The sequence below is a fragment of the Phacochoerus africanus genome, chromosome 2 (genome assembly GCF_016906955.1).
Source record: "Phacochoerus africanus isolate WHEZ1 chromosome 2, ROS_Pafr_v1, whole genome shotgun sequence".
NCBI classification, from domain to species: Eukaryota; Metazoa; Chordata; class Mammalia; order Artiodactyla; family Suidae; genus Phacochoerus; species Phacochoerus africanus.
The window spans coordinates 63,635,464-63,662,721 of NC_062545.1; the positions used below are offsets into that span (position 1 = coordinate 63,635,464).

Below are 27,258 nucleotides of genomic sequence, written 5' to 3' on the forward strand. Positions count from 1 at the left end.
TATGTTAAGAAATAAACAAGATGCAGGGAGACAACAACATGATCACAACTAAGAGAAAAACAGACAATAGAAACAAACAGAAAAGCCAAATAATAGAATTATTAGAAATAGATCTGAGTATTTTTGAGGAGATAAGATTTAAAATATTGGCAGATACTAAAAATTATATTAAAAAATCAAGTGAAAATTCTAGATGTGAAAAAATGTAATGAATAAATATTAATAACTCAATATATAGGTTCATAGTAAATTGGCCAATAGATATAAATGAATAAGTCACCTGGAAAATTGGTCTGAAAATAATGTACAGAATGAAGTACAGAGAAATAAAAGGAAGGACAAATAGAAAGACTTACACAGGAGAGTCACAGAGGATACTGTGAAATGTTCAAACAGATGTGTGCTTGGCAGCTCAGAAACAGAAGAGAGAAAAATGGGTCATAAAAATTGTTGAGGAGAGTATGTCTATGGGTTTTTCAAAGCTGGCAAAATAGATCAAGCCATAGATTCAGGTAGCATTTAAAAAACCTATGAGAGATAAATTAAAAAAATCTACATGGAGGAGCATCATAATGAAACCAGTGAAAAAGGAAGAAAAATCACAAATCATAAAATCAGTTATAGGGAATGCAGACAGACTAGCAGTTAGCAATGTTTACAGTGTTTACTAAGAGGGGAAGAGTAGAAGCAGGACCACCTGTTGGCAAGCTATTCTGGTCACCCATTAGAAGAGGACCAGGATGATGGTGGTGAGATTTGTGAAAAGTGGTTGGATTCTGCAGATATTTTGAAGATCGGATGGGGTCTACTGACAGACAGTTAAAGACTATAATAGCTTTACTACTAATAGCTCTTTGCAGATATCATTCCTAATTGATCTACTTCATAATGAAAGAATTTGAACCAAGAAAGGAACAGATGGGAGATGAAACTCAGAGGAAAGAAAATGTTAAAACTTTGACTAATTTGAAGAACAAAAATAGTGGAGTAGAGTTTAAAAATCATATAAGTGGAAAAATTAAAAGTTTTCTAGAGTCTCTATATTATTCATGAGGAGAGCAGATAAAGGTTATAGAGCAAAAATTAGGAAGAAACTTACTTTGTCAGAAATGAAAAAGAGGGGAAAGGTTATTTCAGAAAGGTAAACTGTCATGTGCAAAAGCCCAGACCCCTGCAGGTTTTGAGAAGGGTAACGATGTGGCATGTGGCTGAAGGGTCCTGAGGAAGATTAGGCTGCATCTGGGGCAATAATCTGGGGATACATTGTATAGGATTATTTCAGATCTTTAGGAGTCTGTATTTCATTTTCTTTGACCAATGAAGAGCCATATAAATGTTTTAAAAAGCACAAGGGGTGTGACTTAAACTATGCTTTTAAATACAATTATGTCAAGCATAAATATGTTAAAGAAACATAAACTGAAATCAATAAAACAGTTAAGTAACTCTTGTAAAAATCAAGTATAACGTGCTATGTACATCTGTTGAGTACAAAAATGAATGACTTTGTCCCCAGACTCATATTATTTATAAGACAAGTTGCTGGTGGTTGCAGAGAGAATTGAAAAAAAATGAATGATGCCAGGGATTAGAGGCAAAGAATCTTTGGGGTTCAAAGTGCCAGAAGATGTTCTAGTGGTTGATTTTCCTGCACTTCCATACCCACCCCCTGACACACACACACACATATACAATGTCCCTTTCCATTGTTTCACTTGTGTGTTGTTGAACAACATCATCAGGAAGAGAAAACATTTTCGGGTTTAGGACATTATTTCGTGCTGGTAGTTTAAATTAGAGCATTATGTACTCATTTAAGATGGTAACATACCAAAGCCCATAAATAATTAGCAATGCTTTATGGACTTCTAAACATGTTTCTTTTTCATATTGCTTTTTCTCTTACAAATTATGGAAAAGAAAGCTATCATAGACAGAATAAAATTTATGAGTGAAGCCTCCATATGGTTACTGTGGCTTTTCATGGTAGAGCTATAGAGTTGAATCTCAGTTCTGCCTCTAGTGTTAGAAACAGTCTCTAGTAGAACAACTGAATCCTTTTCTCTCCCATATCCTATTCCAGTGTATATCATTTACTTGAAAGATGAATGTCTCCTATTGCAAGGAGCACAGATGTGCCTCTCTTTCTCAGCTATAATGATGAAAAACTCCAGTATGCAATTATTTTGTGAATGGATTTTACGGAATGCCAACTCATGCTGCAAAACTAATTCATCCTTCTGTTAACAATAAACATTCACCCAAATGTTCCCCCACCTGCCAGAGTAAGTATGATAACAAACACAAGATTTTAGAAAAACAATGTATTTACCAAGTTCTGAAGCAGTGCTCCATCATAGTAATATTAAGGATTTTTATGAGGAAAAATCATTAGATTTTAATATACTGCAGTATATCACAATCTAGAACACTGTACTGTTAACAGCATTTCAAAGAAGCAATCTTGTTATGAAAATTGTTTCAACCTCAAGAAAAACAATTGGAAATTTCTAACTCATGAAACATACATATCTCAAGGAGTTGGGTATCTCAGGTTTGACCCTTTGTTTACCTTCTGATGGTTTATTATAACTAAAGACTTGAAGCAAAACAAGAAGCCTATTGCTGAAAAAGTTAAAAGTTTTTTTTTTTTTTTAAAGAAAATCTCAATGCTTTCTATTATATTGGCGGTTCAGTCTAAATTACGGGTTTTCTACCTAATTAAAAAAAAAAAATCAGAAAAGTTCTCCAGGCTCATTATTTACAAAATGGACAGTCTCAAAATACTTCAATGACTGCATTACCACACCTCCAATATAATCAGTGTATGAATCCTTACTTTTGCACCTCATGTCTGAAAGAAAGAAATGTCCCCTCTAATCTCCAAGCTTAGTTTCTCTATTGCTTTTCTGTGGCTGCTATCACAAATGACCACAAATTTGGAGTTCCCATCGTGGTGCAGAGGAAACGAATCTGCCTAGGAACCATGAGGTTGCAGGTTCGATCCCTGTCCTTGCTCAATGGGTTAAGGATCTGGTGTTGCCATGAGCTGTGGTATAGGTCACAGACTCAGCTCGGATCCTGCATTGCTATGGCTGTGGCATAGGCCGGCAACTGTACCTCCGATTAGAACCCTAGCCTGGGAACCTCCATATGCAGCGGGTGTGGCCCTAAAAAGACAAAAACAAAAACAAATGACCGCAAACTTAAACAAAAGAAATGTATTCTCTCCTAGCTTCTTTCAGCTTCTGGTGGTTCCAGGTGTTCCTTGGCTAGAGGCTGCATCACTTTACCTTCTCCTCTCGTGTGTGTCTGTCTTGAAATTCTCTCTGCCTTTCTCTTATAAGGATACACATGGTTCTGTTTAGGGCCCACCAGCCCACCAGATAATCCAGGATAAACTGTTCTGAGAGAGAGAGCACGAGAGAGAGCAGGAGAGAGAGAGCGAGCACACTAGCCTGATGCCTTAACTTCATCGCATCTTTTGTCATGTAATATTCACAGATTCCAGGGAACTGACAAGGATATCTTCTTCAGCCTACCACACCATCCATCTGGGTTTTTGGGTTTTTTTAAATAACTACTTCATAAATATTTATTATTTACATTCGGGGAGATCTTCTGGTGTGAAGAGTTTTTGTACAAGTTGATGACATGTATAAGCTGTGAGAAGAACGTCAGCATAATGACAAGGGCCAAAGTCAGGAGGCAACGGAAATAGAAAATACGCAAGAGTCCATCTGTGGTTTTACCCCATCCTTCTCAGCCTCTGCTGAGATTTTTAACCTCTGATTCCCAACTTTCTCTTGCCTCCTTCTCCCTTCCTTTAGTATCTTTGATTCCTCCCCTTAAGTGGTTTCTTCCTCTCATATAATCACACTACTAGTTTGTTAGGGCTGCCATAACAAAGTAACACAGATTGGGTGGCTTCAACAACACAAGCATCCCCTATGCCTACAACTGGTACTCAAAAATTTTACTAAATAAATTAATGAGCAACTTTACAGGGTGATACGGCCTGAATATCTACACTGTTATTTTTTCTCCAGATCTTGACTTTCTCTTTTTACTTGTATTTCCCTGCACCTGGTTATTTTTTTTATTTATCCTTGATGAAATAAATTAGGTCTGTATCAATCGCTTTGGAGTGTACCTTCTCTAAATTATGAATGCATATACTTCAAACGTTATGAAAATATCAATAAACATTTAATTGAATGAATTATCTTGGTTGACATATATTGTTTCCACAGGCCTGATACTTTTTGAATGGTAAAATGCCAGAGACAGCCCTAGCAAGAGACTTTCAGCATTCATTTTACATCAAATCTGCAGTCATCACAGACTGCAGCAGGTTAAGGCAGCAGGTCTGAACATGTCACTTGGGAACATGTGGTGTCCCCAAAAGCTTTCGGGGGAGGGGGATCTATGATGTCAAAAGTATTTTCAAAATAGTACTAAAATATTATTTGTCTTTTTCACACTTATTTTATCCTGAGGGTAGTGAAGTTTTCCAGAGACTCCATGATAAGTGATAGCATAACAAACTGAATTAAGAAGCTAGCTACCTTTTCCTAGGCCTATTAAAAAGGAACCAAAACGGAGGGCACAGTCGGAACATACCTCTTGGCCAGACACGAATGGTCATGGAACCAAAACCTAAAACTATCCCAATTTCTCTGAAATGTTGACACTGACTTTTAAACAAAACTGAAGCTTTCCTCCTATCAGTATCACCTTATAGCTTCCTAGCCAATCAAGTGAGTATATACACAAACAGCCAGATAATACAGTACCATTACCCTAAAAGATGCGGGTTTCTAGTTACCAATCATACTAGGAAACAATGCACTTCCTCATTCATGCTTTACGGAGCTGTAATTCCTGAAAGCCAACTTTTTGCCACTGAAAGTTTTGAAATCTCCTTGTTCACAAATAATTTGCTTCTTCATCATTCAAATATTTCTATCAAGTAAAGTTCTCTGAATTTTCTTTTGACAAGCCAAATGTTAAAAAGATTTGCAAAAGCATAAAACAATGCCATTCTTCTATTTTTTTGTTCTGAACACTAGATAGTTTTACAACGAATATTGATGTTAACAGGCATTTACTGTAGTCATTTTCAATAACTATTTTATTTCTGTTTTAAATTTTTGCATGGTAAATATTGTTAGAGACAACCCACACACAAAAGCTCTTTGGGAGATCCTCAAAATGTTTCAGATGACAAAATTTTCCTAAGACTAAAAAATGAGAATGACTAGGTTAAAAGGAGCTCCTTCCTCTATGTAGTAGGAAAACAAACCCGAAAACAAATGTTTTCTCTTTCACTACTCCTTTGGGCTGCTAGTCCCAGGGACTACTCATGATGTCTCAGGTGGGCACCATCCTGGAACACAAAAAATGCTCAGTAGAATGAGAGGAACCTGAGCTACACAGATAGACAGTATACAGATCTAAAGATACGGCCCCAAAGTCAGTTTTCTCTTTGCACTTCCATCTGACATTTACTCCAAGTCCAAACCAGAACTACCTTCCCTGGCTCCTGAGAAGTGAGGATCTCTGATTCTCTTGGCATAATTCCCCAGATTGCTGACATACCCAAACTCGGTGACCCTTACATTTCTGATGCCACTGCCCACAGATCTTTTCACATGAGGCTGTTTCTCGGAGGCATGGCCTTGGTCTGGAATGGCAAATATATTTCATAGCAAGTGCTAACTCCAACATCTTGTTAGCAGTTGGCTGGAACATTATTTGAGAAGAAATCTGAGGCATTTCCAGGCTTAGCAAGACAAATGCCATCCCTGATTAGTGGTCTGCCCTGGGTTCTCAAAGAAAGTGTTAGTTTGTGTGCTGTGTATTTGCTGACCCTATGAAATCAGTTGGAATTGCTATGGTCAGACAAATGTAGAGCAAGATAAATGTTTAGTCCATGCAAAAACTACACAGAAATGTAGTTACTATAGTGAATAATAACAGATATCAGCCATACTATCTCCATCACAAACAAGCTCAATCTGCCTAAAATATAAGCATATATTTTAAGATCCAAAGAAACAAAGTCATTTAAAAGAGCATAACAATTGCCTTAAAGGTTTGCAAAACATAGCCTGTATATTTGTATATCTGAAGACACTTTTACCTTTCATATGAATTAGGCTAGATGCCAACTCTCCTTGATTTTGGCACTTTAGGAGCTGGCCAGAACTTACTTTCAGAAACAATTTCCCCAGAATGGAATTTAGGCAGGTGAATTTTAGGGATGCCAGCTATGGCTCTTGACAACTTCCAGGTGTTGTCACTGCTGCTGTCATAGTATGACATTTGCTATAAGTCCTTTTTCTTTACAATATATCATCTTGTTGGTGTAATTAATAATTAATACATGGAGAAATAGGAAATTGAGAGAGGAGAAGGAACAAGAGTTAAAGAAGAAAGAAACCAGACAAAGACAAATACTGTATGATATCATTTACATATGAAATCTAAAAAAAACAAAAATTTAATTCATAGATGCAGACAACAGACTGGTAGTTGCCAGAGGTGAACAGTCAGGAGTGGGTGAAATGGGTGAAGGTGGCCAAAATGTACAAAAGAAGAAGGAAGACACAAGTTGTTCCTGGAGAAGTGAGTCGGTCTCACTATTCTCTTGCTTGTCAGGAAGCACAGATACTACCTATTTCTTTAAAATGTGTTCCCACAACTGTTAACTCTACATACCAACTGCCTTAGCACTGATACAAGCTGGCAATATATTCCTTTAAATCATACTTTGGTGGTGAAATAGAAGAATTTTTCATCTCCTTTGAGAACAAAGCCCAAGCGCTGCCAAGAACACTAACGTGTTCCTTTGTGAATTTGCCGTTTTGTCATTTTTGCCTGGAGTTACACTGTGGAAAAGTGTACACAGGAAAGCAAGTGATGCCTGGAGCTAATAAATCTGGCTCTAAATAGAGCACTATGAAGTAACTGGCGGGAAAAAAAAGCAAAACCAGAAAAGACTAAAACAGAATTCGTTCCCTTGGAAACGAAAGAATACTTTGTGCTTTTGGAATAAATATATATATTTGCAGTACAATTTTCACAAAAGTATGGCTTTAAGACAAAATTCTGACAACATAATCACAAACATTACTAGCAAGGAATAAGTGGGGGCATAAATATAGAGAGAATTTTATAGCTTATAAAGTATTTACATGCATTTGACTCCATAGGTCAGACCGCAAAGATTATGTACCAAAGACAAAGTGATGTGAACCAGAAGCGATGGTTATTGCTTTATTGATGAAGGTGAAATGTCACAATGCACAGAAACTTGCTCTTTCACCCACCAACAAAATGTACAAATATACAAAGGGGAATTTTAAACCTCATTTTGGAATAAGAAGAAAAACAAAAATATGTGAAGAGGGGCATATTCTAAAATAAATCATTAAATAGATGGCTTTGTAGGATTTAAATAAAGAAAATGGTGATTATTAGGAAATAATCTTGAAAAATTATTAAGAGTAAGAAAAATTCACTCCTCATAAGATTAATAAAGATTAATAATTTTGAATTATGAAATTCAAAAGGTGGCATAAACAAGGTGGTATTCCATGATCTTCCCCTTAAACAAAAGGAGAAATACAGTATTTAAGACAATTATACCAGAGATGCATGTTAACCATTAACCATCTCTTGTAAAATAAATGAATCACACTGTTAGTTGTTCCTAAAGTCCCCTCTGGCTCTAAAGTTTTTTAAATCTAGGATCCTACTGTATGAGTGTTACCACTTACATAGGTATATGTCCTTGATTCTCTCTTAATCACTTTTGGTGAGTTGGATAAAAACTTGATCATATTTATCAAATTTATAAATGATAGGTTATGTCAGAAGTAACAATGTTGAATGACACAGTTAATTCCTGAAATAATCTCAACCAGTTAGAACAGTGTTCTTCTTGGTATCCCCAGGGCATACCACAAAGCCTAGCATACAGTAGACCTCAAAACACAATTTGCTGAAAGAATAAATGAATGAATGGGTCAAAACTAACAAGTGAAAGTTATCAAATAAAATTAATTTGTTCAGGTACAGAAAAGACTAAACCCGGTTTGATAGCAATTTAGATAAACACCAGTCAGATACAATTCATTACCAGCTCAACTGAAGCCAAGCGTACAATTAATAGAAGCATATTATCTAGGGAAATTAATCTCACTGTCATCTGCTCTAGTCAGACTATGTGTAAAATACTAAATTCCTTCTGGGCATCACTTTCTAAAGCTGACATTGGCAAACTGACATTGGTTTAACAAGAGAGGGTGACCAGGATATTTAGAAGTCTGGAAATCTTGTCAGGAGATAGAATTGAAGGATCTGAGATATTTAACTTGGAAAAAGAAAACAGGAGGGACATGCTTTGAATATTTGGAGAACTGTCATGAGAAAGATATATTAAAGTCATTCTGTGAATCACCCAAGGAAAGGATATGGAAGTTCTAGGGAAATAGACCTTGCTTTAGCATAAGGAAGGAATTTCTAACAGATCTGTCCCACTCTGGATTAATCTACTCGCAAAGAAGAGAACATCTCATCACTTTAAGCGTTCAAGCAAAAGGCACAGTCTGCCAGGGCCTTGCAAAGTCATTATTACTGACGATGGTATTAGCATGAAAGATCTGAAGAGCCTTTCCTGCCCTGATATTCTCTGATTCTATGAACCCTGACCTATTTGCGGCCTAACCCTCAACATCATCATAATCTCTCTTTTCATTGACTTATGTTCTTTTCATTTAATATTTGGTAAGTTCTCTTTGTTCTTTCTCCCATTATTCTCTAGAGCTCATGAGGTAGTCCTACAATCTGACTTCCACTGCAATCGCAGAAGGGAAAAAAAATTCCCTCTTTGGCCTAAAAGCCAATGGGCTTGCATTTATTTACATTCTCTTTGATTGTGCAGAGGTATTGTTAACTGTTCTATCTCCTATGCCTTCTAGCTTTCTTTATTTCTATTTCTTAAATTACATCTCCTTTTCCCACTGACTTTTTTTCTCTTTCTGCACCAATGAATCAGTAGTTTCCTAAGGCATTGATGCTCTCTATGTATAGGATTACACTGTCATTTTTGATAGTGAGATTCACTGTTAAATCCCTAACTACAATAAGCTGTTAATTACAGCTATGTTATTAACACTATATCTTAGTAATTTATCAACAATGACAAATAGTAAACGCTGACTTGCCTGAAATACCCATTTTGTAGTTGTTCAGGTTTTTTTGTTTGTTTGTTTTTATCTTTTTGCCTTTTTTAGGGCCACACCCATGGATATGGAGGTTCCCAGGCTAGGGGTCTAATGGGAGCTGTAGCCACCAGCCTACCCCAGAGCCACAGCAACGCGGGATCCAAGCCGTGTCAGCGACCTACGCCACAGCTCACAGCAACAAGGGATCCTAAACCCACTGAGCGAGGCCAGGGATCGAAACCCACAACCTCATCGTTCCTAGTCGGATTCATTAACCACTGAGCCACGATGGGAACTCCCAGTTTTATTTTCCCAGATGAGTTGGAGAAAGTTTGTTTTGGAGGAACTTTTTAGGATCATATTTCATACCATATGAGTGAAACTATCAATACACATTACAGATGTCAGAATATTTTATTATCCTTTGAAATATAAAGGAATCTAAGGATAGTGTCACAATCATGTACCTAGTGTAGCTGAAAAGACCTTGAGTCTTTCCCACATAATGTGCACCCAAAATTCAACTTAAGTTTGTAGGCACAAACTGTCAGAAAATTTTCTGGAGAATTGAATCTCTATTTTTCAAGTCTACAGAAAGCTTGTTCTTAGAAAGAATCTCTCATCTCTTATTAAGCAGCCATTTGTGCTGTTTACCATTATTTTATCAGGCAACATTATCAGACGTTGGGCAACAGTAAAATATTCCCCATTCAAACTCAAAATAACTGAAACTAGTTGGGATACATGGTTGCTAGGTGTAGGTGGCTACTTTGAGTCACACAATCTCAGAGTCTCAGCAAATGTGTACCCTTATCAAAGGTCTAAACCATGGCTGTACAATAGAAGTTTTAGTGAAAATTGGTTTCCTACACTATTCCATAAGATAGCCATGAGCCACATACAACAAATGAGTACTTGAAAGGTGGCTACTGTGACTAAAGGAATAAGATTTTATGTATAACATATATAAAGTCTTAAACACACACACACACACACACACACACACATATATATTTTGCTTTTTAGGGCCACACCTATGGCATATGGAAGTTCCCAGGCTAGGGGTCAAATTGGAGATGTAGCTGCCGGCCTATGCCACAGCCACAGCAATGCAGGATCCAAGTTGAGTCAGTGACCTACACCATACCTCATGGCAAAGGCCTGATCCTTAACCCACCGAGCAAGGCTAGGGATCGAACCCACATCCTCATGTATACTAGTCGGGTTCATAACCTGCTGAGCCACAGCAAGAACTCCTATACATACACATATTTAAGGCTTTATTTTTTTTAGAGCAGATTTAGCTTCACAGCAAAACTGAGTGGAAGGCAGAGAAATTTTCCATATACCCCCTGCCTTCCACACATGTATAACCTCTCCATTATCAACATCCCCCATCAAAGTGGTACATTTGTTACAACTGATAAACTAACATTAACACATCAGAATCACCCAAAGTCCACAGTTACATAATGGCTCACTCTGGGTGTTGGACAGTCTATTGACGTGAATAAATGCATGACAAGTCCATCAGAGCATCATACAGAACATTTGCATTGCTCTAAAAAGTCTTTGTGTTTCATCCATTAAACCCAGTTCCCTTCCCCAAACCTGGGAAACACTGATCTTTTTACTGTCTCCAGTTTCGCTTTTTCCATAATGTCATGCAGTTGGAATCCTATATTATGTAACCTTCTTTCACTAAGTAATATGGATCTAAGTTTTCTCCATGTCTTTTCACCACTTGATAGTTCAGTTCATTTTAGTACTAATATTCCATTGTCTGGATATACTACAGTTCCTTTATCCATTCACTTATTAAAAGAAATCTTAGTTGCTTCCAAATTTGGGCAATTATAAACAAAGATGCTATAAACATCTGCGTGCAGGTTTTAAGTAGATCTAAGTTTTCAATTCCTTTGGGTAAATACCAAGGAGTACGACTGCTGACACACACGTTAAGAGTATGTCTTGTTTTTAAGAAATGTCAAACTGTCTCCAAAATAGTTGTACCATTTTGCATCCCAGTCAATCAATGAGAGTTCCTATTGATCCACATCTTAGCCAGAATTGGTGTTATCAGTGTTCCAGATTCTGTCCATTCTGTTAAGTGTGTAGTGGTATCTCATTGTTTCAATTTGTATTATTTTGATGACATATGATGTGGGGCATATTTTCATAGGCCGCTTTGCCATCTGTATATCTACTTTGGTGATGTGTCTAAGATCTCTGGCCCCCCCCCTTTTTTTTTTAATCTGATTTGTTTTCTCACTGTTGAATGTTAAGACTTCTTTATATATTTTTGAAAACAGTCTTTTATCAGATATGTCTTTTATACATATTTATTCCCATCTTGTGTCTTGTCTTCTGTTCTCTTTTTTATTTTGCTTTTTAGGGCCGCACCCATGATATATGGAGGTTCCCAGGCTAGCGATCCAACCAGAGCTACAGATGCTGGGCTACACCACAGCCAAAGCAATGCAGGATCCAAGCCGCATCTGCGACCTACACCACAACTCACTGCAATGCAGGATTCTTAACCCACTGAGCTAGGCCAGGGACTGAACCTGCAACCTCATGGTTCCTAGTCAGATTCGTTTCCACTGTGCCACGATGGGAACACCTTGTCTTCTGTTCTCTTGACATGGACTTTTCCAGGGAAGTTTTTAATTTTAATGAAGTCCACCTTATCGATTATTTTTTTATGTGTTTTGTCTTTGATCTTGTATCTAAAAAGTTGTTGACATACCTGAAGTCATCTAAATTTTTCTGTTATAGTTTTTCCTTTCCTAGGAGTTTTATAGTTGCATTTTACATTTAAGTCTGTGATCCATTTTCAGTTAATTTTAATAAAGACTATAAGGTCTATATGGAGATTCTTTTTTCTTTGCATGTGAATGCCTAGTTCTTCCAGTACTATTTGTAAAAAGACTATTTTTACTCCATTGCATTGCATTTTGTTTTTTTGTAAAAATTAGTGGGTTTATTCTTGGGCTCTGTATTCTGATTCCTTGATCTACCTGTCTACTCTTTTACCAATACCACACTATCTTGATTACTCTAGCTTTGCAGTAAGTTTTAAATTTAAGTAGTGTCAGTCCTTCAATTTTATTCTTCTCTTTCAATATTGTGTTGGATATTCTGGTTTTTTTGCCTCTCCACATAAACTTGAAAAACAGCTTGTTGATATCCACAAAACAACTTGCTGGGATTTTAATTGGAATTGCACTGAATCTGCAGATCAAGTTGGGAAGAACTGACATCTTGACAATATTGAGCATTCTTATCCAAAAACATGAACTATCCACTTATTTAGTTCTCTGATTTCATTTATTAGAGTCTGCAGTTTTCCTCATGTAGATCTTACATATATATTGTTAGATTTATACCTAAGTATGTCATTTTGGGGGTTGCTAAGGAGAAAGGTGTTGTGTTTTCAGTTCCAAGTTCCACATGTTCATTGCTGGTATAATCTTAATTTTAATTAATTTAAATTTAAATAACTTCATCTGTCTAGTAGCTATCATTTTATACAGCACAAACATAAACTACAAAGTATAATCATGAATTATTCTTTTTTAGGAATTATTCCCTTTTTCAGAATAAATATAAATGTTATTCCTATTATTGAAGTGTAATGTTGCACCAAAACATTTACCTTGACTTATTCATTTAACATTTATGGACTATATCAGGCACTACATACCAGCTGCCATACTAAATGATAAATCATGCCATTTAGGAGCTCATTGAGTAACTCAGACTAAAGACTACAGTACAATTTTGCTTGCTACTAGAGACACCTGAATAGATAATTCAGGGAACATAGCATATAGAATAATCACAGGAATTTTAAGTCTCATTTAAGATTTTTATTTAAGCTTGGACACCGTGGAAAAATAAACTTAAAAATAAATGCAAGTAGGGGACAGTGAGGAAGAGGACAAGCATTCCAGAAAAGACATGAAGTCCTGAAAGGACTCGGTGTTTCTAGGACACCGTAAGCTAATCCATATGTGGTGTGCAGCTGCAGAGGATGCTGATAAAAAGAAGACTTCATTCCATCATAAGAGTCTTACATGGTAAGCAAGAAGTTTGGATGTCAAGTAGTCACATAGTACATTATATTTCCCTTATCAAATATTTTTAAAAAATCTGCTTCAGCAGGTGTACAAGTTGTTTATAGCAAGACCATGTCTGCTTTATCCACCACTGTACTCCACGGCATCTGATAATCAGTAAGTATATATTATATGCATGAATGCTTCTGCTTGTTTTGAGGCTTGATGTCCGTTGGGATCATATCACCTACTCTATTCCAAGTTATTTCTTTAACTTCTAGTGTTCTACCTCTCAGTTTGCAATGACACAGCCCAATAGCTTGCCTGTTTGGTGGTAGTACTTAGTAACAGGTTCTATTACTGTGTTTTCTTGCATTTTAAATGAAGCTGGGAACTTGACTGGACAAGAACATTTGTGGCATTGGCTTTGAGTTACCAGAATGAGATACTGAGATGGGAAAGTAACTGAAATAACCATGTTCACTTATTCTATAGGGCTTATTTAAAAGGAATATATATGTATAATATATACACTTTTTAAGTGAGGAGGGAGGTATAAAAGTAAAAGCGATCAAGAAGAGTACTCCAGAGTAAATTATCTACTTTTTACTGATTTCAATGTAGGGAAAAGCAAAACAAATGTGCTTTTCTTTTCTTCCGTTCCATCCACAGCCCTTTACATTTATTACCTTATGTTTATATTCTTCATTATTTGCTGGAGCTAATATTCTCCTTAAGAGAAAAAGGAAAGGCTCTAGGATACATGAAAACAATCCTCAGCATTTATGGTACCCCAATTATTCATATTTGTGCAAAAAGAAAAGTAATTACCTAAAAGGTGCAAAGCTTTGAGCCCAAGTAAAAACTATCTTAATTCCCTATACAAATGGGACTGCCCTGCATTAATTAACAGCTAGAGGGGAAGATAACTGAAGGCCCTGGCACATCTCCTCCCCGCCTCCTCCCCAGATAAAAACCAAAAGGAGGGCAGAAAAAAAGAAAAGTGGTTAATTTGATTATCACTGCGCCAAAACATTAGGGATAATGCAAACAAATACCTAAATTAAACGTTACTAACTTGGCTTTCCTGCATCACATCCGCAGACAAACACCTTGTAACCTGGCTCTCAAGCAGCTCTCGCCCGGCTCCCACAGCTTAGAACAAACCTCCCGCGCGGGTGGGCGGGGCTGCGGCTCTTCCGGCCACGCCCCCGGCGGCTCTGGCCTCGCGCGTTCCGTAGCTGCGTCGGGGAGGAGTTTCTTGTCCCTCCGCGCGGCCCGTTCTGCCTCCGCTCCTGAGACCTTTGGGCTGACGTGTCTGCAGTTTGTCGGCAGCTCGGCGAGTAGGGCCGAGATGGCGGACGCCTGGGAAGAGATCAGGCGGTTGGCGGCTGACTTCCAAAGGGCGCAGTTCGCAGAGGCCACACAGAGGTGCCTGACCCTCCCTCTCCATTTTGGAGGCCCAAATAGCCCCTGGGCGGCCAAACCAAGACCGGAGGCCGCAAACCCTGGGCCCTGGACCCTCCCATCTCCTGTCAGGGTTCCCGCCTCCCCCTTCCTCCCTCAGCATGGATTGCGTTTCCAAGTATAGTTCCAGGCAGGAAGGCCGAAATCTACTCCCGGAAACTAACCCCAGCCCCTTCCTGGAGCCGAGCCCCAGCCAGGTGTTGAGGCGCGGCCCGCTTCCACCCCTGGCCAGGACTGGTAACTTGGAGCTGTCTTAAGAGTGCCCCTCTGATGTTACTTGACCATCAGCAAGTCCCTGTGGCATCATTGCCTGTTATACGTTTCCTGACCTAGAAAGAGCTTGAAAGCAGAGATTAACCCCACAAACAGTCCTTTGTAAATACTGTGTTGACTCTTTAAACATTATGCCTTTTTGTTCACTAGAACAAATGTGCTAGGCCAGAGCCATTGTCCCATCTGTCATTTTTAGGGACTCCGGACACTGACATTTACCACAAACCTGCTAGCTTGTGGGGATTGTGCCTTAAAAAGCTTTTTACCATTACAGAGCATGTGAAATGCTAGTAGAACCCTTTTTATCTGTTGAGTGTTTCTTGCCTTGTTCCTTCTGATGCTGAACACCTTAATCTCTTGATGCTGTGTGTTCTGTAGTATAGTGAGCAGCTAGGACACTTACTTAAGTGCTTGCAGTTGTGGTTGTGATCTTTCTATGCCAGGTCTTCTGCCTACAGATCAGTTGTAAGAGTGAGGTAATTATGCATTTAATTTAAAAGAAAATTTTGTTTTTAACTGAAACTAAAGTGAAAATTGAAGTAAAAGTAGGTCAGGTTTTTTCCATACCTGAATTACGTGTCCTCACTTTACCGTTCATATTTAAAGAGTAGAAGCAGGCCTAGGAAAGAGCAAACTTGAAATCTGTAATAGAAAGATTTGTAACAGTTAAGTAAGTGATTAAGTGCATATAAACCTGTTTACGCCCTAGAATTTTTTTAAAATAAGAGAAACAGATTTTACAATATAAAACTTAATGCCTTTTTATGCAGGCCTTTTCAAAAGCCCATTTTTTCATACATTCTCTTAATTTTATTGAGCACTAAATCTATCAAATGCATTTTTAAAACTTTTATTTCCCTCAGGTTGTCAGAGCGGAACTGCATTGAGATTGTAAATAAATTGATTGCTCAGAAGCAGCTAGAAGTAGTTCACACACTTGATGGGAAAGAATATATTACTCCAGCCCAAATTAGTAAAGAAATGAGAGATGAGCTACATGTTCGAGGTGGTAAGTCAGTCCTTAGTTTTTTTTTCTTTTAGTTGTTTGCAGAGGGGGGAAAAATCCTTTAAATCATAAATGATTTGGAGATTATAGAACACCCTTCTCAATTGTTAATGTGATCAGCCTTATTATTTTTAATAGGTTTGGGTAAACATGATCATATAATTTAAATAAAATCAAATATTGTCACTTTACAAAATAGCATTTATTATTTTGAGTTGTGTTCTATATGTGAATTAATCAGTTTCTTTTCACAGTTCATGAATTTATTGCATAACTTAGCTGCCTGTTACCAAGAGATAATTATGAAGGAGGAACAGAGATTTTAAATTAGAGATTGTTGAGAATCAAGGCTGTGTTACCATGTTTTATTTTTTGCAAATTAGGAAACAGTTTAATATGGTGGTACATCTGTTAGATTGTAGAGAATGCTGTTATAGCATATAAAAAAAAGTTGTTTCTTCTTAAAAAATTGAACAAATTACTGAGAAAATTTGACACTTTTATTAAAATGGATGCAACTGTGAAAACACCTCATTAGGTGTTACTAGGTATATACCCTTGATGTTTTTTTTTAATCTTCCTACATAGGCCTAATAAAATATTAACTATAATTTGGAATACTTAACAGATATTCTTTTGCTAATAAATGGAAACTTACCAGTTTCAAATATTTTTTAAAAGTTTATCTCAATTTAGTTGTCAATATCTCTTTGGTCACAGTAGATAAATTGTAAAGGGAAATAAATAACCCCCATAGATCTGGCCAGCTAGCATGTCAGTTGATGCTTGTAATTGGCCTGATGTGGTAAATGAAACTTTGAAAATAAATTAGCATCTATACCGTCAGCCACAAAGACTTAGCTAATGGTTTATATTTGAAGGCATTAATTACTGCTTCCATGTGTTCTTTGTAGAGGGAGGACCTTGGTGGTCCAAAACATAAATCTGTTAGAATTTCCAGTTTCTGGTTTGTATGTCTTACTCGTAACTTAAATGAATATTTTTTTCTTTAAAGGTCGTGTGAACATTGTTGATCTGCAACAGGTAAGTTTCAGTTTCTTAAAAAGGTTTTGTTTTTTTATTTTTTAAATTTTTTTATTAACTATAGTCATTTTAAAATTTCTGTCAATTTCTGCTGTACAGCGAAGTGACCCAGTCATACATGCATATTACATTCTTTTCCACGTTATTTTCCATCATTTTCCATCGCAAATGATAGGATATATTTTCCTGTGCTATACAGAAGGATCTCATTGCGCATCCATTCTAAATATAATAGTTTGCACCTACCAACCCCAAACTCCCAGTCCATCCAACTCCCTCCCTTCCCCATTGGCACAGGTCTGTTCTGCACATCTGTGAGACTGTTTCTGTTTTGTAGATAGGTTCATTTGTGCCACATTTTAGATTCCTCACATAAGTGATGTATGACACTTGTCTCTCTCCTTCTCACTTACTTAATATAAGAATATCTCCTTGCATCCATGTGGCTGCAAATAGCATTATTTCATTGTTTTTTATGTCTGAGTAGTATTCCATTATGTATATGTACCACATCTTCTTAATCCATTCATCTATTGATGGGCATTTAGATTATTTCCATGTCCTGGCTTTTGTGAATAGTGCTGCTATGAACATATGGGTGCATGTATATTTTTTAATTGTAATTTTGTCTGGATCTGTGCCCAAGAATGGGATTGCTGGGTCATATGGTAGTTCTATATTAATTTTCTAAGGAACCTCCACACTGTTTTCCATAGCGGTTGTACCAATTTACATTCCTACCAACAGTGTAGGAGGGCTCCCTTTTCTCCGTACCCTCTCTAGCATTTGTTATTCATAGATTTATTAATGATAGCCATTCCAACTGGTGTAAGGTGGTACCTCATTGTAGTTTTAATTTGCATTTCTCTAATAGTGATGTCAAGCATTTTTTTATGTGCCTGCTGGTGATCTGTATGTCCTCTTTAGAGAAATGTCTGTTTAGGTCTTTTGTACATTTTTTGATTGGTTTGTTTGGGTTTTTTTTTTTTTTTTTTTTGCTGTTGAGTTATAACCAGTGGGATCTAATTATACTTACAAGCTTTTGCTCAGCAAAGGAAACCATAAAAAAAAAAACAACAAAAAAAAAAAACCAAAAAAGCCAACCTACAGAATAGGAGAAAATAGTTGCAAAGGATGCAACTGACAAGGGCCTAATCTCCAAAATATTGTTTTGTTTTTATGGCTGCATCTGCAGCATATGAAAGTTTCCAGGCCAGGGATTGAATCTGAGCCCCAGCTGCAACCTATGCCAGATCCTTTAACCCATTACGCTTTGCCTCTGTAGGAGCCAGAGCCACTGCAGTTGGATTCCTAGGCCTCTGTGCCATAGTGGGAGCTCCTGACTTTATCAAAGTTTTTACTTGATTCCTCAATATTTTGATACTATTAATTTTTTCAGTGTCTTAATTATGCACTGATACTGGTATATTTCATATGTTTGTGAAGAAAATATTATATAACCCTCACTGGTACATTTTATCAGTTTAATAAGTTTATTTTTCTTAGTTGACTTGCTTATTCTTTACAAAATAAAGTTATAGTTGGCATTTTATGTAATTAGAGTTTATGTAATTTTGGGGGAAAATCACTAGTTTCATGTTTGTTTTTAGCATGTGAAAGTAATAAAGACATTTAAAAAAGTAGATTTTTTAGAAAATACAAATGTACATGTCATCAGTAGGATACACTACAATATATACAAGAAACTGGCAAATCTTGTGAAATGGTGCCTATTATTTAAAACTGTAGCTGCTGCTGCTTTTTTTTCTCTTTAGGGCCACACCTGCGGCATGTGGAAGTTCTCAGACTAGGGGTCGAATCAGAGCTACAGCTGCCAGCATACGCCACAGCAGCGTGGAATCCAGGTACCTGCAACCTGCACAACAACTCACGACAACACTGGATCTTTAACCCACTGAGCAAGGCCAGAGATTAAACCTGTGTCCTCATGGATACCATCGAGTTCGTTACTGCTGAGCCATGACGGAAACTCCATAAAACTGTAGCTCTTTAGTACAGACCTTCTTAGCAAGTCAAAGTGTAATAGTTCAGAAATGAAAGTAAATAAGCAAGGAGCATCTAATTTTTTTGAGACTTTTTATAATATTTCAAGTCAATTTGAAATTCACCTAAGGATAAGTAAGTTATTTAAAAAGTTCTAAATATGTAAATTCAAACTTAAGAAACAGTATGAACTTATCACTAATAGAATTTGTACTTATTCTTCAGGTAATTAATGTGGATCTGACTCATATTGAAAATAGAGTTGGTGACATCATTAAATCAGAAAAACATGTTCAACTAGTGTTGGGACAATTGATAGATGAGTAAGTACAATATTAAAGAGCACTTTGTTGTGTTTCTTTTTTTGTAAGTAAATTTATATTTAAAATTAGAACAATTGTGACCACTTCGGCATTTTGTTTAGAACTCTTCTAGAGCTAGTTCTCATCATAAGGATCGTTGTACTTAAAAAAGTAAGTGCTTAATTGTGTGTAGTACTCGGAAATAATATTAACTTTTATTTTTTTCTATTATTTTAAAGCAACACAAAACACAATTTATTATTTTTCTTATATGATCTTAACTCTGAATGCAAAATTGTTCTAAAAATATTGATGAAAATGACTACAGAATTTTAATTGTTGAAAACAATTCCGGCATTTATTATTTGATTAATCTTAAACTTAATTACATTGACAAGAAAATCATTTTCAGAATAAGTGACAATTGGTATTTACCTAAACTTACTATATTCATTATTTTTGTGGCATACCTTACTTCAACAGAAATTAAACATAAAAGATAGAGGAAAATCCTAATTCCTAACTGTTTTTTTCCCTTTTTTAAATTTTTTTAAATATTAGGAACTATTTGGATCGGTTAGCAGAAGAGGTAAATGATAAATTACAAGAAAGTGGTCAGGTAACCATATCAGAACTATGTAAAACCTATGATCTTCCTGGAAACTTTCTGACACAGGTATTTTTTTTCTTAATAGTAAAATAAGTCTTTTCAGATCAATAACCAAAGCATTCTAATGGGAGGAAAAAAACCTAAACTTTCTTACCATTAAATGATTTTTTGCAAATATTTAACTACTGATGTTGTAGCAATATATTTGGGGGGCACTTATACATTGATGGCTCTGGTGAGATTGTTTAAAAATGGTTATAATCTTCCTGTATCCAGAGACACCCTAAACTTAATAGACTTAAGTTTGCTTTGATGCAGTAGCAAGTATACCATAAGTACATAGGTTTATTTAATGCTTCTCATATCAGCTATAAGAAACTTTAACCAGGATATCTACAGTTTTGATTGCATGGTCATATTTTAAGAAATAACTGATGAAGATTATAATTTAGAGGGGATATTACTGACCTCTTTTGAGGTAAAGGTCAAGGATGCTGCTAAACATCCTACAGTGCACAGAACATGCCCCCAACAAAGAATTTTCTTCCCCCAAATGTCAATAGTACCAGCATCTCTTGATGTCACCTTTTTAGTTCCTCTAAACTGTCAATGTAAGGAATCTCTTATATCCTCTTAATTTTAGGTGCTTATGTGAATTCTCAAATCACATAGCTTGATTCATAATGTAAAACAAAGCTGCCTGAAAGTACAGGCTATTTCCTTGTTTGTTATTTCTTTTTTCTTAAAGTGGTTTGACATTTTAGAATTCAGAAGTCCAATTGGTACAGTGGAAAGTGCATGGGCTCTGGAGTTAAACAGACCTTAATTTGAAGTCTATCTCTGCCACTGCATAGTAATTCAGTTAAGAAAATTTTGTGTTTCAAGTTACATTTTGTGTTTCAAGTTACATTTCTGAAAATGGGAATAATTTTTCATTGCCTTCAGTGAGGTTGTATACATAGGATACCTAGTGAAATGGCTCGCATAGTGGAAGTACTCTATAAATTATAGTTTTGTTTTGGGTTGCTGGAACAAATAAGGGGAAAGCCAAGTCTTTTTTAGGTATATATCACTTTAAGAAAATACAGTTTCCAAAAATTTACTAAACCATAATTGCATGAGATTAATTTATAATAAAACAAATCTACTTAGCTGTTTTAAGAGTGATTTCTCCTAATTGTATCTGAATTAACATTTAAGGCATAGATGTATTTTACAAAACATTTCAAGAGCCTGGGTTCCTGTAGGGAATATATATAATCAAGATTTACAAATATATGTAAATCAAAAAGGTTAAAAAAATTTTTAAACATTTTTAAGTAAAAGTATCTGAACAGATACAAATGATTTCTTATAAAATTGTGTTAATGACACATTTTGAAAATATATATGGTTTCTTAATATTTTTCAGTTTTAATTTTTCTGTCACAGGCAGTATTCTAAAAGTTCATTAAGAAGTTGTTTGAAAAGCATTTTCTGTACCCTAACAATATCAGCCAGGCTGACTGGAGTAGATTTAACTTGTCCTGGGGTGTGAAATATTGTTTAGGCTTATTTCATATGTACTTGATCCTAGTCATAATGTACCTATGGACAAATACTCTCTTGAGATTACCAAGAAATGGGGTTGTCAGTGTAGATCTCTGGACACAGATAACCTGTTAATATTTGCATCATAGAAGATAACTTTTCAGGTCTTATGTATTCTTGGGCCACAGAATCTTGGAATAACATTTATTTCTCTTTATTATTGTTGGAAGCTCTACATAGGGTCTTCTCTAAGACCCATGTATATGTTTTGGTTGTCTATGTTTCATGCTGGCTGTGTCTGGGATATTGGTTAATCAGTCTCTTATTTTACCATAGAAATAGGCCTTATTAGCTGAGCCTTTTAACATATCAACTATTTGACTCATTCACTTCTTGGCTTTGTCATAAGATTATGAAGTTTCCTAGATCCACAGTCTTCATTTTAGCTGATATATATATACTTCATGCTTGTTGAAATTTCTCCATCATGTGATTAATACAACCTCAGCATGCAGCATGACTTTAGTAAGACTGTACAAACGTAAATGTGCAACTTTGTTCTTTCAAATTAATGCAAATTTTTATTCATCTTTACCCTTAGGCACTAACTCAGCGACTAGGTAAAATTATTAATGGACACATTGATCTTGATAACAGAGGAGTAATATATACTGAAGCTTTTGTAGCTAGACATAAAGCACGCATCCGTGGGCTGTTCAGTGCTATTACCCGGTAAGCATCTTTTAAAGTATATGTATTTTTACATTTCTTTAATCGTGGTTTGCTTTTTTTTCTTAATGCAAAATCTCATTCAAGACCCTAGTTTATAAAACAAATAGAAGAAGAGCTTCTGTGAAATAGGAATAGGGATTCCAGGCCTTAGAATGTAGTTGCACTCTCTCCAACCCCATCTCCTCTCCTTCCCTACCACCCTAGGACCTAGATGCCCTTCTGCAGAGCACATACAGTGTCATATACAGTGTCACCCTGGGATCCTGAAAAAAGCATAGAGTTTAAGGTCAGAAATCCTCGGGTCATAGCTCTATCATGTAGTAACCATGTGACCTTGAGCAGATAAGTAAGTCACTTAACTTCTTTGAGACTCAGATAGGGCTGGATGACTTTAGAGCTCTTTTAATTAAATAACATTCTAGAATTCTAATGAAAAAATGTTACTTGAAAATCACTTTAACTTTTCTAAAATAAGAATTTTTGAGATGTTTGGGGCCTGTGTGACAAACTCCAGTGTGGAATTAAGAAAACCTACATTCTCAGTTATCTCCTGTCTCCTATTCATTAAGCTTATCTCTGTGATTTTTGGATCCCACCCATGTTAAAATATGTCCAGATTTCTCCCATTTTAAAACAATCAAATCTCTTTCAACCCCATATTCCACTCCCTCTACCACCTTGTTTATTCCTTTCCTTAAAGAGAACCTTCTTAAATTGATGCCTACAGTTACTGTCTCAGTTTTCTTACCTTCTGTCACTTGTTAACTCACCCATCTGGCTTCTACCACTTAACATAGCAGTGATCTCAGTGTCATTAAATCTAATGGGTATTTTCTGTCCTTGTTTTACTTGACTTTGCCACAGTACTGTTGCATCTTCCTTCTTGAAATGTTCTCATCCCTTTTTTTTTTTAATACCACACTTTTTTACTGGTTTCTTCTTAACCTCTCTTGGCTGTACCTTATAAGTCACCTTTTCTGTCTCTTTCTCCTTTCCCTAGCCTTTTAAGTTTTGTTTCAGGCCATTGTCTCAGTCCTGCCCTGTCTTCCTAGGTGCTTTTACCTTTCTTTTAAATTTCACACTCATACTACATGTACAGCATCTTTATTGAAATGTTTTACAAGTGCCTCAAATTCAACATATTTAAAATAACTCACTACCTCTGAGCTGTTCCACTCCACCCCCCTTTTGAATTAATTCTTCCACGTCCACTTCTGTTACCAGTATAAGTCATCATCAGGGTGGTTTTGCCAGAAAACTGGGAGTCATCCTTTATACCATCCTTTCTTTTACTCCCCTTTCCATATACAGCATCTTTTGAATTCTTTGTTCTAAATATTTATGTAATCTTTGCTTCTCTGACATCACCATTCTCACTACTTCAGTCTGTTTTTTACCTGGACTGTTTTAGTAGCTTTCTAACAAGTCTCCCTTCTTCTACTCTTGCTACCTTTCAAGACATTATTTACGTGGCAGCCATGGTGATTGGAACAAAAGACTAGAAGCTTAAAAGGAGAGCTTGCAACTTAATGCAACAGTTTTCTCCTTTCTTTCTTTTTTTTTATCTAACACCTACAGAGAAAAGTTGTAAGAGAACCTTTTTTTTTTTTTTCTGTCCCATTTGAGAGAAAGTGACTGACATGATGTCTCATAACCACAAATACTTTAAAAAAAAAAAAGTATTTCCTACAAACAAGGACAATATCCTGTAGAACTATAATACTACCTTGAATCCCATTCGTGTTTTACTAGTTTTTCCAATAATAGTCTTTATTGAGAAAGGATCCAGGTCAGAATCACTTGTTGCCTTTAATTGTCATTTCTCCTTAGTCACCTTCAATCTGGAACACTTAACCTGGTTTTTCCTTGACTTCCATGACCTTGACACTTTTGAAGATTACAGGCCAGTTATTTTGTAGAATATTCAGTTTTTCTTTTCTGCTGTTTTTGCATGCTGGTATTCAGGTTATGCATCTTTGGCAGGAATATCACAGAAGTGATTGTGTGTTCTTGTCATTGAACCCTGTCAGGCAGCATACAATTTATATTTTTCCAGTTTCCGATGAAGTGCATTGTGACTTCATTAATAAGGAAATATATGATAGGCTTTTTATAAAGCTGCTTGTTTTCTCTTTTGTGTGTGTGTATTTTAGGGCCACACCTGCGGCTTGGAAGTTCCCAGGCTAAGGGTTACATCGGAACCGGCAGCTGCCGGCCTATGCTACAGCTACTGCAACTCCAGATCCTTAACCCACTTAGCAAGGCCAGGGATCAAACCCGCAACCTCATGGATCCTAGTTGGGTTCTTTAACCACTGAGCCACAAAGGGAACTCTTGTTTTCTCTTTATTTTTAAGTATTTGTGGGGAGGGCAGTTTGAGATGATGTGAGTTTTTCGTAAAATTTTCAATATATTCATTTATTAAATCACTATGGACTTAGGGTTTCCAGTAATTGTCATTGGATATAATTTATTTTTATCATTACTTAGATTTTCACATTGGCTCTGATTTAGCTAGTGGCAGGACCTTTAGGCTGGCTTCTGTGTCCTTTTGACAGATCCCCATCATTCTTGCAAAACTTTTTTCTGGCACAACAAGAAGTTCTGGCCTCAGTTCATACTTTCCCTGGACCAACCTTGGAACCAGCCATTTTTCCTAGAAGCCCTGGTTCCTTTTACTAGAGTGTAGTATTTAGAAACCAGGATCTAGACACTAAATTGCTTATTGCTTTAGATCTTTCCTGCTCCCAAGCTCTCTCAGCAGATAGATAAGGGATACACATATACACATTAATACACCACCCTCTGTATCTGTATTTCTTTATCTTTGTGTATCAGAAACCATGAGTTAACACTGATACCTCCAGTTCTCTTTCAACACCATACATTTTTTCTTTTTCCATAACTCTTATCTCTGACCATGAGAAACCTAGCTCCTATTATCTTTAATGTAGTTACTTTTTTGAATAATTCCCTTTTTTGTCACTGATCTCCCATTGTTGCTGTAGCTCTCTTCCCTATGTGGATGCCCTCTTTACTCCACATAGGCTCTGACAGATTGTAGAGATCACCCTCCTAACACAAGAAGTGGGTAACAGTAGTTTTTTTTCCGTGAAAGGAAATGAGCAGCTGAATGGTGAAAATGAAGGGGGACTCAGTTTTGTAACTTCTTATACTCTTTACATTTATTTATTACTTAGTCAAAAAGAAAAACGAAAAATATTTTTTCCTGTTAACAAATATTTATCCTTTTTCTGACTAATTATTAGTGGTGAGTGTAGTTATCAGTTTCAACAAATAATATTTTTCTGACTCAAAGTAGCCCTGAGTTTCTCAGAACGAACTTTTTGGGTGATAGAAAACTTTTAAAACTGGATTGTAGTGTTCATCACTCAACTCTATAAAGGTATTAAGATAATTGGATTGTATATTTAGGATTGGGTAGATTTATGATATATAAATTACATATATCTCACTAAAGTTTTTTTTTTTTTTTTAAGAAATGTATATAGTTATCACAGAAAATACTAATAAGGAGTTCCTGTTGTGTCTCAGTGGGTTAAGAACCCAACTAGTATCCATAAGGATGTGGGTTCAGTCCCTGGGCTCATACAGTGGGTTAAGGATCCTGCATTGCCTCAAGCTACAATGTGGGTCACATAAGCGGTTCAGATCCTGTGTTGCTGTGGCTGTGATGTAGGCTGGCAGCTTCAGCTCCAATTTGACCCCTAGCTCAGGAACTTGCACGTGCCACAGGTGTAGCAAAAAAAAAAAAAAAAAAGGAAGGAAAGAAAATACTAAAAAGCAAAAGATATTTAAATTGGGTCTCTTCCAGTCATGCACCTTAACTGGAATACATCATTCCATATTCCTTTCAATATGTGTGTGATCTCATTTTTCTTTAAAAATAGAATCCAATAACATTCACTGACTTCCCAGGTGGGGAAAGAGCCTTCCAGACAGAACTAAGAGGATGAAGAAAAATAAACATGCAATAAAGGGCAAGATAGATAGTTAAGAATCATTAAATTTGAGGTGAAATTTTGGTGGGAAAATAAATTGATCCCAGATTGGGAAGACCTGTCAGTTACCTAGTATCTCAGTAGCATAATTCTGATTAAGGATGTAAAATTTGGTACAATTTTTTTTTCTTTCTAGATTTACAGTATTGGTTTCTGGTGTACAACGAGTGATTATTATACATATTATGTATATATATTTCTTTCTTGTTCTTTCCCATTATGGTTTATTTATTAAATACAGTTCCCTAGGCGATAACAGTAAGACCTTGTTGTTTATAATACTTTGTATCTGCCAATCCCAAACTCTTAGTTTACGCCTTGCCACCCCATTTCCTCTAAGTTTGTGTTCTATGTGAGTCTATTTCTGTTTTGTAAATAAGTTCATTTGTATCATATTCTAGATTCCCACATATAAGTGATTTCATATGGTATTTGACTTTCTCTGACTTAGCTTCACTTGATATGATAATCTCCAGGTCCATCCATGTTGCTGCAAATGGCACTATTTCATTCTTTTTAATGGCTGAGTAGTATTCCATTGTATACCACCACATCTTCTGTATCCATTCATCGGTTGATGGACATTTAGATTGTTTCCATGTCTTGACTGTTGTAAACAGTGCTCTTTCCAAATTAGAGTTTTCTCAGGATCTATACCCAGCAGTGGGATTGCTGGATCATATGGCAACTATTTTTAGTTTTCTGAGGCACCTCCATGCTGTTTTCCATAGTGGTTGTACCAATTTACATTTCCATCATCAGTGTAAGAAGGTTCCCATTTATAAACACCCTCTGTAACATTTACTGTTTACAGACTTTTAATAATGGCCATTCTGACTGGTATGTGATGATACTTCATTATAGTTTTGATTTGCATTTCTGCAATAATTAGTGCTGTAGAGCACTTTTTAATGCACCTTTAATGGCCCTGTTTAGGTCTTCTGCCCATTTTTTGTTGGTTGTTTATTTTTTTG

The 27,258-nt window shown here is 36.2% G+C and overlaps 1 protein-coding gene and 1 long non-coding RNA gene across 2 annotated transcripts in view; one reads left to right on the forward strand and one right to left on the reverse strand.

Moving 5' to 3' along the window:
• Positions 1-14,851, reverse strand: part of LOC125116265 (uncharacterized) — a 33,372-nt gene extending 18,521 nt beyond the window's left edge. Inside the window, exon 1 of the long non-coding RNA XR_007132293.1 lies at positions 14,373-14,851. This is a non-coding gene — a long non-coding RNA (uncharacterized LOC125116265). The remainder of the gene's footprint in view (positions 1-14,372) is intronic.
• The window catches only part of UFL1 (UFM1 specific ligase 1), a 61,895-nt gene continuing 49,186 nt past the window's right edge, over positions 14,550-27,258 (forward strand). The window contains exons 1-6 of the mRNA XM_047761297.1: positions 14,550-14,725; positions 15,898-16,043; positions 17,056-17,084; positions 19,314-19,411; positions 19,952-20,066; positions 22,132-22,262. Coding sequence (XP_047617253.1) covers positions 14,649-14,725; positions 15,898-16,043; positions 17,056-17,084; positions 19,314-19,411; positions 19,952-20,066; positions 22,132-22,262 — 596 coding nt within the window. The 5' untranslated portion in view covers positions 14,550-14,648. The remainder of the gene's footprint in view (positions 14,726-15,897; positions 16,044-17,055; positions 17,085-19,313; positions 19,412-19,951; positions 20,067-22,131; positions 22,263-27,258) is intronic.